This window comes from Onychostruthus taczanowskii, unplaced genomic scaffold (genome assembly GCF_017590055.1).
Source record: "Onychostruthus taczanowskii isolate IOZ18803 unplaced genomic scaffold, ASM1759005v1 scaffold268, whole genome shotgun sequence".
Lineage (NCBI taxonomy): Eukaryota > Metazoa > Chordata > Aves > Passeriformes > Passeridae > Onychostruthus > Onychostruthus taczanowskii.
In genome coordinates, this window is record NW_024499995.1 from 98,815 (window position 1) to 111,514 (window position 12,700).

Below are 12,700 nucleotides of genomic sequence, written 5' to 3' on the forward strand. Positions count from 1 at the left end.
CTTTAAAATGAATGTTCATTTCTATAGGCTTCATAACTTTTATACCAAAGTAAATATATTTCAATCATAAACACAAGGACAGGGAAAATCTGTGCAGGATACACGTAATGGTCAGATTGGGTTGGAGAGACTTGAGAAAGAAAAAAAATTACAACCATACTGAGTTAGTACATTTTTTAAGAGCTCTGCCCAACTGTATCAGAACTGGGAAAAGACTTGAATCTTAAGCCCAGAGGGCATAAGAGGACACTTCTAGTCCTTTTCTTTCTAGGAAGGTTCTTGACTGAGCAGGCAGTTTGTTCTCCTTTTTCTATGCTGTGTGAGCTCACCAAAAAGGAGTGGATGTTTATGAAGTTAATTGTTGTGATGCCAAAATTAATTTTGCCTTTTTGCTTTTATATTTCCTTAAAATATATTCATAGCTCTATTGTTGTATAACTATATAGTTCCTAGCTAGGCCCAGTACCTTTCCCAACGTTTTTCCCTGATAGGCAGAAGGACAAAATACATTCCAGAGGCTCCAAGCCCAGGGGTCCAGGTTCTTCCTAGGAGCCAAGGTTGAAAACAGCTCTTCAAGACACATTTTCATTTAAAAAGTTTAGTTCCTATCTAAGGGCAGGGAGGATTTAGAAAAAGGTTGAACCAAGCGAGAACTACTTTACTACTTCTCTCTCTAATTGGAGATTTTTGTTAGCTATGCTAATTTGCTAAACCTATAAAACCGTTTTTACTCTGTGTGGGGGTGGGCATTTTCTATATCTGCTCCTGGAGGCCTCCAGTGAAGATCAGCCTTTATATTACCTCCTACACTAATGTTGTCTTGAAAGTGTGTTGTTTTATTTCTAGGTTCTTTAAGGTGTCAGTTTGATAACAGATATCAAATTATGCTGTTTCAAAAGAAGAAAGATGGAAGGTGGCCAGCTGATCCGAGCTATTTACTTTGCTCTTTCATTTTTCTTCCCTTCCTTTTGCTTTCTCAGAATCTCAGAAGTGAAATTTTTTAGGGATTTAGAAATGAAGACTGAATTTACCCTTTGTCCTTAAAAAAGACTACCACAACCAAAGGTCAAGAACAAATCATGAGACAGGAATTGGCATTAGGCTTCCCTCTCAAACATGGCACATTTCAGAGGTATAGTTTCAAAAGTCCTCAGAATTAATCCTCAAACCACTGTAATAGTTTCACATAGGAAAGACTGATGGTAACTCTCAGAGGAGAAAGAATAATAAACTGTAAAAAAATTCTAGCCTGTCAATTTCTCTGTTTGAATTGCAGAAATCTTGGCAAAGTGCACACAGCAATCAAAGAAATTATCTGGATTTTTCAAAGTACAAAATATTGTAAGTACATTTAAGTAACTATCTAATAATCCTGGAATTTTCTTACTAAATCTATAGTTACCCTTACTCAGAAAGAATGAACTAATACTTCATTTTCTAAAATTGCTGAGAATGTATCTCTTCCAGCATATCATGTACTAGAGAGCAAGCTACTTTGAAATACATTGGTAGTGCTTCCTTGTCATTGATACCCAGGTTACTACACAACACTGGGTTGGGAGAAAGAAATTAAGGGTGGTGAGCATCAAGATCTGTAGCTGTGTAGGAGTGAACGGTTTTCTTCTGTGAAGGATCTTGAACCTGTTTGGGTTTGGGGGAGCTCTCTCACCTCAAAACAGCTGGCTGGTCTGGATTTCCAGTCCAAGAGGTTCCTAGGATCCACAGATGCAGGCACAACTGATTCAGCAGCCCAGTTAATGACATCTGTGAACTATTTTGCTATTTTCCACTAGTTCCCTGGTCTACCTGGACTCTACTCCACCTTCCCTTTTTATATGTCTTCTAGAGTCTTGAGCCTCCAGCTCCTCACAGTCTATTTCCTCCATTTTCTTCTCTGCTAACATGAGCCTTTTCTTCCCCACCCTTTTGATACTTCTACCTTTCACATTGACTAATTCCTGGCTGTTTAAATTCCTCCCAAACAATTAAGAAGTAAATACACTTTAAAGCACCATAGCATTTACGAACACTACATGTATATTTTTACTGTGCCCTTACTTGGTCTACTTGAGCTGCAATTTCTTTGGGTCAGAAACTGTACCTAACTTAACACTGCATGTTGTTAGAGCAGGAATCCATTCCTGGGATATGGTGCAGACCCTACCACAACATTACCACTAATTTTAACTCCAAGCATTCTTTAAATTGGTTGCAGCTTTACAATACCAGCTTTGAGGATTTATAGAGGTCTTTAAATATTAAAATTGTTGAAGAAGGTAATCTATGGGTTGTATATGTTATTCAAAATTAAAAAAGGAAGTAGGATGAAACTAACTGTTTCAGCTCATAATAAGCATAATGAGCTCATAAGCAGTTCATAATTTTTGCCGTTACTGTTACCCAGGGTGAAGAGGAGCAATTCTGAACAGTGGTTTTATGAAATTTAATTGTATTCCACTAACACTGTACCAAATACCTCACAGGTTTGAATGTATATAAAGATGGCCAGGAAGCTTCCTTACATAAGAAATACATACATAAATTGAGGAGTATGAGATGAGGGGTGGAGATCAGGGCAAAAATTGCCATGAGAAACAAAGCTGCGTCCCTTATCTCAAGGCCACCACACAGTTGTCTAGCATTTCCACGAGAAAAATAGGTGTTTGTGTGCCCAGTAACAGGGACAGGATAACCTCAATGCTTCTAGGACACATCATCACTGTATAAAACACAAAACTAGTGTAAAGTTCATTCTCAGTGAGTCTCTCAGACTTCCTACTATCACCAGATGTTCAGCAAAGAAGAGACAAAACCTACCATTTCCAGGGTTCATATTCCTCTCTGCACTCTCTACTGCTGCACAGAACCCAGAAGCTTTGGGAAATTATTCCAGAGCAGGTCACTCCCTCCAAGTCTCCAAATCTTGTTGACAAACACAGTTTTCTCAAATTCTGTGTGGCAACTTTACTGAGTAAAAAAGATTATGCTTCTTGGGACATCCAGTAATGTGACAGATATCTCCCTGAGAGGTTAGGAAAGATGGATGGCACCCACGTCCTCCAGAGGGTAAGCCAAAAAGCCTACATTAAAGTACACTCATTATAAAAAGTGAATATACACATCTGTACACAATCAAACCTATCGTAAGGAGAGATCTAGACCTGATCAGGAAGGGAATGTGTCTACATAGGTAGATCAGAGCAAGTATCTTTTGTCCATTATGTCTCTTGAAGAGAAGCGTAAGGACTAAATTCCACATTTTGTGGTAAAGGCTAGGGGTAAATGTAGGAGAAAGTAGGAGAGCGATAGATCTCTAGTTCCTGCCTCCTAAGCCATCCTAAGCATAAAGCTGCTGGGTACTGGACATGTAGATATTCTCCTTTTCCTTCTTGCTGGTAGTGGACTCTACTGAAAGCTGATAGGAGGTAAAACAAGTAAGAAGGAGCCTGGCTCCAGCCTAATGATCAGAGTTTTGTGCTCTGAGGAAGGTGATCTATGATTTCATACCAGGCTTACTAAACTGCTTCACTTCCTTTCAATGGCTGTCTAAAATTAAACAAATATATGTTTCTGGAACTACTTCCAGAAGGCAACAGGGAACATAAAAAATAAAGTATATCCTGTGCCACTCCAGTCCACAGAAAATACTGGAAATCTTTCAATAAATTAAGGGGGGGAAAAACAGCTTTTCAAAATATCCAACCTGCCAAAATTCAGGAAAGCACATGGAAATTTCAGGTTGTTGCCAAACTGAACTATCAAGAGTTTGAGAGATTTCCAGCTCTATTCTAGTAAGAGTTCTGCCTATGCTTTCACAGAAAGGGAAAGCAACAGCTGAAGGTCAGTATTTGAAGAGAAGGGAGAGAAACAGAATTCTCAAAAGTACCCTTGAAAACATGTCATTTTATGGACTGGATAAGAGAACAGTGATTCACTCTAGATCAGACATTTAACAACTTCCTCACACATCAGTCTACAAAAGGTTCAGATGGCGTCCCTTAAAAAATGGCAGAGCTGGCCTTTGGTATTTGTGGATCTATTCCTTTAATTTCATAAACTGTGCCATGGACTTCTGCAGGAATACCTACGCTATGCAAAATAATCAGGATTAAGAATGCAGTACTTCAATCTCTACACTGATTTCCAGTAAATTGTCACCAACCCTGCGGTATGCGCAGAGATGACTTAGCAATTAGATCATGTTAATAACACAAAAACAATTCAATAAAGGGGCTTGTCATTCTAATAATTATTTAGCTTTTAGATATTGATGCTATCTGGTTATAAACATGTTATCTGGTGAAGCTGAGTTCCTGGCTCTAATTTAGAAACCAGGATATATGATCCAATTTTCAAATGCTGAGCTGTAAACAACAACTCTCACTAACTTTTATAGGAAGTATTTTCTGTGTATAGCTTTACAAACCAATTACATCAATGTGCCTAAGTATCGATACAGGAGCTTGATTTTAGACCTAAATTTATTTTGATTTTAAACCTTCAAGTTGCCTGAAAAATAAAGCTATTACCTACATGTCTACTGACCACAGAAAAAGAAATATAGACTGACTCTTTCGAGGCATCGCATGCTTTACTATACTCCTCCTGGAAACAGTCCATTTATATATGTTGCTGAGCCAAACAAAGTGGCTGATTTAAACTCCCACTAGAAGAGCAATTATTACTGTGAAAAACATTCCAGGATTTCATTAGATGTGCTGGCTAAAATGAGAATACATGATTTCTACAATACCCCTAACTGAGTGGTGGAGTGAGATGACAAAGGCAGGCATACTAGAGGAATGAAACCAATGTGCTAGTACTGCATGGTGCAGGGGATGAAGGTTAGCTACCAAGCTCCCTCAGCTCCACAGAGACTTTATCAAAGCGGAGAAGGTTTGAAGGCAGAGAGCACTAGGTTTGAAGGTGAAAGGGAATAAGACCAGGCTCATTAGAGATGAGCCTAGGGGCAGCATACCACTGTTGAGGGTGAAATCAATAGCCCAAGCTGAAGTGCACCTACACCGATGCACGCAGTATCATAACAAACAAGAGAAGCTGGAGGCCATTGTGCAATGGGAAAGCTATGATGTAGTTGCCATCATGGAAATGAAGTGGGATGACTCACAATACTGGAGTGCTGCAATTCATGGTTACAAGTACTTCAGAAGGTGGAATCTTCGATAGGTAAAAAACTGGCTGTGCAGCTGGACCCAGAGACTTACAGTGAATGAAGCTAAATCCAGTTGGTGACCAGTCACTAGTGGTGCTCCCTGGGGCTCAGTTTTAGGGCTGGTCTTTTTAAAAATAGTTATTGGTGATCTGGATGGGGGCATAGAGTGTACCCTCAGTAAATTTGCAGGACACATCAGATTGGGTGGGAGGGTTGAACTGCTCTCTGCAGATAGATGGAGACAGACTCAGTCAATGGGCGGAGGAAAACAGCATGAGGTTCAGCATGAAGTGCTGGGTCCTGTATTTGTGTTCCAGCAAGCCCATGCAGCACTACAAGATCAGGAAAGAGTGGCTCAAGAGCTGCTCAGCAGAAAGGGACCTGAGGATGCTCAATATGAGCCAGCAGTGTGCCCAGGTGGCCAAGAAGATCAATGGCATCCTGGCCTGTATGAAGAACAGTGTGGCCAGCAAGTCTAGGGCAGAGATCACCTTCCTGTATCTGGCACTGGTGAGGCGATACCTCAAGTACTGTGTTCAGATCTAGGCATGTCACTTTAAAAAGGACAATGAAATGCTGGAGCATCTCCAAGGAACGACAACAAGGCTTCTGAAAGGTCTGGAAAAAGTGTCTTAGGATGAATGGCTGAGGGGCTGGGTTTGTTGAGAAGAGGGGCTTAGGAGAGACCTCACTGGTGTCTACAACTACCTGAAAGGAGGCTGTATTGAGGTGGGGGCCAGTCTCTTCTACTGTGCCTGCAGTGGAATTAAGCTGAGACAGATGAAATTCAGATTATATATTAGAAAAAGGGTGGTCAGACACTGGAAAAGGTTGTCCAGGGCTTTGATGGAGTTACCATCCCTGGAGGTATTTAAGAATTATCTGGATCTGGCACTGGTGTTGTTTAGTAAACTCATGTTGTTTAGTGGTTTAGGGGTTGCAGTTATAGTATTGGGTTGATTGCTGGACTTGATGATCTTAAAGGTCTCTTCCAACCTTGACGATTCTATGATTCTATGAGAGGCAGGGAGAAAGAGTTGATGGTGTGGCTCTGTACATTAAGCAGTCTTTCAACTTTCTATCAAGGATAATGATGACAAGATTGAGTATCTGTGGGTAAGAATCGGGGGAAGGCCAACAACACAGACATCCAGGTAGGAGTCTATTACAGACAACCCAACCGGGATGAAGGGATGCATGAACTATTCTGTAAGCCTCTGGCTGATGTTTCACAATGGTTAGCCCTTGTTCTTGTGGGAGACTAACTTGTGGGATGCCTGCTGGAAACTCAACACAGTGGAGGGGAGGCAATCTAGAAGGTTTCTTGAGTGTGTGGAAGACAACTTCCTGACACAACTGGCAAGTGAGCTTAGTAAGGTGGGTACCCTGCTTTTTACAAAGAGAAGGGCTGGTGGGAAATGTGGTGGTCAGATAACATCTTTGGCACAGTGACCATGATATAATGGAGTGTTCAATTCTTGGTGAAGTAAGGAAGGGGTCAACAGAATCTCCACCTTGGATTTTCAGGAGGCAGGACACTTATTCAGAGAGCCCCCTAGAAAAAATTCCTTAATAAGAAGGGAGTCCAGGAAAGCTGGACATACTTTAAGAAGGAAGTCCTAAAGGTTTAGGAAAATACCCTCCCTATGTGCCCAATATTGAACTGGGGAAGAAAAACAGCCTGGCTGAACATGAAGCTTTCACCGGAACTTGGGTTTATGACCTTTGGAAGAAGTGGCAGTCAGGAAAGGTATATGAATGTCGTTACACCATGTAGAAAGAAAATTAGGAAGGTGAAAGCTCAGCTAGAACTTAATCTAGCCACTGCTGTAAAAGATAATAGAAATGTTTTTATAAATAGATGAACAACAAAACGAGGGCCAATGACAATCACCATTCTTTATTGGATGCAAGGGGATCATAGTCACCAAGATTGAGGAAAAGGTTGAGGTAACGCCTTCTTTGCATCATTCTTTAACAGTAAGGCCAGTTATCCTCATGGCAACCAGATCTCAAAGGTGGTAGACAGAGACAGGAAGCAGAATTGATCCCCTGTAATCCAAAAGGAAGCAGTCAGGGGCATGCTGAGCCACTTTGATACTCACAAGTTTACAAGACCAGATGGGATCCATTCTAGGCTGATGAGGAAGCTGTCAGAAGAGCTGCTCTCCATCATTTACCATTAGTCCTGGCTAACTAGAGAGGCCGCAGGTGACTGGAAGCTGGACAATGTGATGCCCATCCATAAGAAGGCCGAAAGAAAGATCCAGGAAACTACAGGCCTGCTAGCCTGATCTCAATGCCTGACACAATTATGGAACTGAGTGCGACTCGCATCTTGAGTGTGATCATGATGCTGGTTTGGGTTTGCCTTTTTTTCTTTTATGTTCTCAGTATTCTTCGTTCATGTATTTGTATCTCTGTAGCCTACTGTACTAGTTAGTTTTCCCAGTAATTTTCCATGGCCTTTCCCCGGGCAGGAAGACAAAACAAATTCCAGAGCTCCAAGCCCCAAGAAGTGCAAAGCCCCCGTGCTATCTTGTTTTTTTCCTGGAAACCAAGGCCGAGAGCAACTCTTTGAGATACATTTTATAGACTAAGTACAGCTCATACCAAGGGGGGGGCACCAGAGAAGGGGTTTGACCTGGGAAGAAATTGAATCACCACTTGTCCTCCTAATGAGCGCTTTTTCTCAATTATTCTAATTTCCCAAAACCTATAAATATGTACTCATCTCTATGGGGTGGACTTTTCTGGACATCTCTCCATAACTGCCTCTGAAAACCTTCAAATAAAGATCTGCTCTTATATTACCTCCTTAGTAAAATCATCTTGAGTTTCATTTCCAGCAAGTTAGGAAAAAGGCAACTATCACATGGCACATACAGGACAACCAGGCAATTAGGCCCAGCCAACATAGGTTTAGGAGGGGCAGGCCCTGCCTAACCAGCCTGATCTCTTTTTATGACCAGGTGACCCACTTGGTGGATGTGGGGAAGGCTGTGGATGTTGTCGACCTGGACTTCAGCAAAGCCTCTGACACCATCTCCCACAATACTCTCCTGGAGAAGCTGGCAGCCCATGGTTTGGAGAGGTGCATTCTTTGCCGTGTTAAGAACTGGGTAGATGGCTAGGCCCAGAGAATGGTGGTGAATGGTGTTGGAAGCAGTTGGTGGCCAGACACTAGTGGGGTTCCCCAGGTCTCCACTACTGGGACCAGTCCTGTTAAAAATGGTTATTGATGATCTGTACAAGGGGATCAAATGCACCCTCAGTAAGTTTGTGGATAGCACCAAGTTGGGTGCGAGTGTTGATTTGCTAGAGGGTAGGGGAGCTCTGCATATAGATCTGGACAGGCTGGATCAATGGGTTGAGGCCAGTGGTTTGAGGTTTAACAAGACAAATTCTGGGTTCTGTACCTTGGTCACAACATGCTCATGCAGCGCTAAAGGCTAAGGAAGATTGTATACCAAACTTTTCCAGCTGAGGAGAACTACAGGGGAATTAATCCATTTCACAGCTAATTAATTTACTTAACCAGCTTTTTAAACACAAGTATTTCAAAAAACAGACCTCTGCTTTAAAAAGGTGAAGTTCATCCAAGAAACATGCAGTCTCACTCACCCAGAAGTGCAACACTGGGCACAAATTTTCACTGCAAATCAGTGGCACAGTAGGAAGAGAAGGTTGTGGACATTTTCTACCTCTTCTTTTAACTAACACAACTAAATCTACTGAGAATATTTTCCTAAAATAAAATGGTATCTCCATCCACATAGTAGCTGGTGATTTTATTACAGTATTTAGAACAGGCAGAATTCTAGCCTACCACATTTTGAACTCAAAGATACATTCCTGGATACTACTAAGAACAAGTCCCCACTGTATTTGGCAGGATAGTTTTCTCCTTCTTGGTTAACATGTATTTATGCAGTGGGTATACAAAAATAAATGTTATAGTACAAACCATTTACAAAGAACTAAACCAAACCCAGTTCTAAACACACAATCATTTCCCTGAAGGAAGAAGACTTACTCGCTTTTTCCTGTGGATGAAGGTAGCAACTGGATTTGGGAGGCAACAAAGAGGCTAATGGAAAGTCACTTCTGGATCAGCAAGATCTAGGGCTTTTGAAAACAACACAAAACTAGCTATATTTAAGGACATTAGTATTTACATTAACACTAATTTTGTCTACCTGACCTCATCTGTGCCATATCTTCTGAAAACAGAAAACAATAGAGTCTTGAACTGGACTTCCAAAATGTAAGGTTCCTCCATAATCATTAGATTCTTTGAAAATGTCAACCCTTTATTATATTAATTTTGGTTCCTACTGTCCCTTGTGGCCTTTTAAAACTATTTTGACTTACAAGATAACAAGACTTCTGAAAGAGAATGCTACATTCCAGTTTTCCCATGAACTTAGTCTTTGAGGACCCCAGCACCATGCCTTGAGGCTACTTTATAAGGGCTTTGTCACCATGACTGCCACACCAGCTCTGAAGCTCTTGTCACAGCCTTGGCTGAAAGGACACTTCCCAGCATGCCCAGGGTCAAAATGCTTTTCTTACTAATCTAATTGAACAACATCTGGAAAACAAATGAAAAGGATTGTTAAACTGGTTCCCTCCCATCCAAATTGCAAAAGAAAACAAGTCAGAGAAATTCCCAAAGTGTGACCTTTTGAGTTTAAGCCCACTAATAAAAAATATAAGAAGCTTTGTTCATGTAACAGTCAGGTTTACAGCAGTGTTAAAGTTCCGAAGTTCTCCACAAATTCCCATCATATTGTTGCAACAACACAAAATTCATATACACAACAGCCCCACAATCCCTCTTCACAAAAACAAGTAATTCTTGAATGGATCTTTCATGCATAAATTTATAAAAATAAAGCATACTTGAATAAAAAGTCATGTCTCCAAAGGGCAAGGATTATAACTAAATACAGATCAAAATACTTGATTACAGAGTGAAGCAAATAAAATGTTTTAGTTACTATTTTTTAAAGTAGCATTCAGGGACCTTATGAGCAGAATCAGAAAGTAATGCTCCAGATGATGATGCTATCGTATCAATAGAAAATTACTTTGTTAAGGTTAAAAACCAGATCTAACCATCTACTCCAGACAGACTTCTCATAGCTAAAAAAAGAGGAGGGGAGGGGAGGGGAGGGCAGAGGAAGGGAAGGGAGGGGAGGGGAAATGAAGCATGGGCTGTCCTACAATAACAGTAGGAGCAGGTTTCTCCGGCCACATGACTGGATGTGTGAAGTCCTCAAGAAAAGAGAATAGTTCAGTCAGACAAATTTTTTGTTCTTCTGCCCACTGTTCTCCCCTCAGACAGTTCCCATGTCCCCTTCTGCACTAACAAAGGCTTAACCTGGAAAGAAGGCCAGGACCTAGCCTTTCACAAGAACCTACTATGTTAAGGGAAGAACCAGAAGGAGTAGGACATTTCTCATCTTTCTCTTCCCAACATAAACACTCTGAAACAAGAAAGTGACCTCACTTTGTGCTGCCCAGCCTTGGAGGCTCAAGCCTTTAGTATGTCACAGAGCAGTACTGGAGTTAGTAATAGTAAAGATGGCACAAAAAGGTTACTGTGTGCAAATGACCCAGAGCTTGGCAATCCAGTTTTAGAGCCACCTCTGCTGTAAGTTCAGCCACAGGACTTTGTGGGAAATAATGTAGTCCAAATCTGACCTGATTCCTTTGTGCTATCTTTTGTCCTTTCTTCCAGCGAAGAATGGGCTTCAGAGTAGTTAGTTCCTTGTCCTCTTTTCCTCTTTCTATTGCATGTTCCCCAAGGCTGTATGATGCTTCAAATACAACTGGAGAGATGACATCCTTGACTCTTTTCTGTATAAGAAGACAATCACGTATTTCACCTATGCATATAGCCAAGCAAGTTTCCAGCTACAACAATTATACATTCAATTAAACAAGATCATTTAATTAAATATGCAATTAAACCAGACTGAACACAGCAGACAGGTTTCTCTACTTCCTTTATCTTTCTCCAGGTCAAACAGGAATAAGCACATTACAATGAACAAGTCAGAAGCTTAAATTTTTTTTTTTTTTAAGTTATTCTTTTGGGATCTACTCTTCAATACACAAAAGCAGAGGAATATTTTGCCCACCTACAAATCAAGTGGTTTTCAATTAAAATATTTTCTTTTAAATTAATAGAAAGCAATTAAATTATTCCTGCAAAAGCAAAGATCAAATAATCTTCATATCTGGGGTTTCAAAATCCTAGACTTTGACTGAGATCACCTCCAGTGAGCTCCACTCATTAAAAGAACAGAAAACTCCATCTTCCCTTGTTGTTTTGCAATACCAGTGAAATAAATGAATGAGTAAAGGTACTAATGTGGCTATAAAATAGGATTACAGACATACAGGGGCAAGAAAATCCATCTTCCAGCATGCTTCTCAAAGCGAAATTTACAGTTTTCCCCATCCTCAGCACAGCAACATTTCAGTTTGTAAAAGAAGAAAGTTCTTCAATTTCTTTATTTGCATATTGTAGGCTTCATACCAGGTGTATCGAATGGTGCCATATTATCTGGCTGATGAGACAAAAGGATCACCTTTTCTTGTTGCTGGAATGAAGCCATAAAATTCATACCATTTGTCACAACATGCAATGCCTAAATCCAGACTGCTGTGCCAGGACAAAGTGCTCATTGTGCTCTGTTCAGTCCTGATTTCCAAAATCCAATTTACCAGAAAACTTAAGTCCAAATGCTCAACCTTTTCATAGCAAACATTCCTCTTAAATATTAGTTACTTAAAAACATGGCATTAATTCAGCACAGACGAAATTGAGGCAATAAATAAATCCTATAAGTAATCACATCAAACCTCCAGATAGGCCAGCTCTCAACTTTGCCTTGCACTGGTTAGTGGGTTTCTCTAAACACAGCCCACCAACCACAAGAAGCAATTGAGATACAATGCCTTTAAAATTACATCTTGCAGATGTGGGAAACCTGGGTACTAACTGCCTTTCAGACCACCCTGTTTGATCTGTTTCAAGACAACCATTTGCTCTCTCCAATATGTTGACTGTCCACAGATCTCTGAAGTCAAAGATTAGTGGCTAACCAAATTCCCAAATCATTGGTTAGTTGGATGAATAATAGCAAATATCAGGCTGGATGACATTTACCCTTCTGCACCTTCAGCTAGCCCTCAAATTCCTACCCTAATATGAATGTCTGCCAGCACTCTAAAGTTTAGACTGCACGTTGCTTGGAGCAATTTGTGCTTTCTTGGTAAAGAGCACTGAACAACAACAGACATAGCAGCAGTGGTGATAGCTTGACCTCTTTCCAGTCCCATAAAACGGACTATGCATGATCTGCAGCACTCTTAATCCTCTCAGCAGAAGAGACACTCATGCCTGCAGCCCCTTTCTCAGCTGTATTCCTAGGGTAGGCATTGTACCACACTGAGACTACAACTCAGAGAAGCTGGTAGCTTTGCTCTCACAGAAAAACAAGTGTATTAACT

The 12,700-nt window shown here is 40.7% G+C and overlaps 1 protein-coding gene across 1 annotated transcript in view; it reads right to left on the minus strand.

The window, feature by feature from the left end:
• Nucleotides 1-12,700, minus strand: part of LOC121337405 (integrin alpha-9-like) — a 143,093-nt gene that overhangs the window by 97,102 nt on the left and 33,291 nt on the right. The window contains exon 4 of the mRNA XM_041407492.1: nucleotides 10,883-11,038. Within this exon, the coding sequence (XP_041263426.1) occupies nucleotides 10,883-11,038 (156 nt within the window). The remainder of the gene's footprint in view (nucleotides 1-10,882; nucleotides 11,039-12,700) is intronic.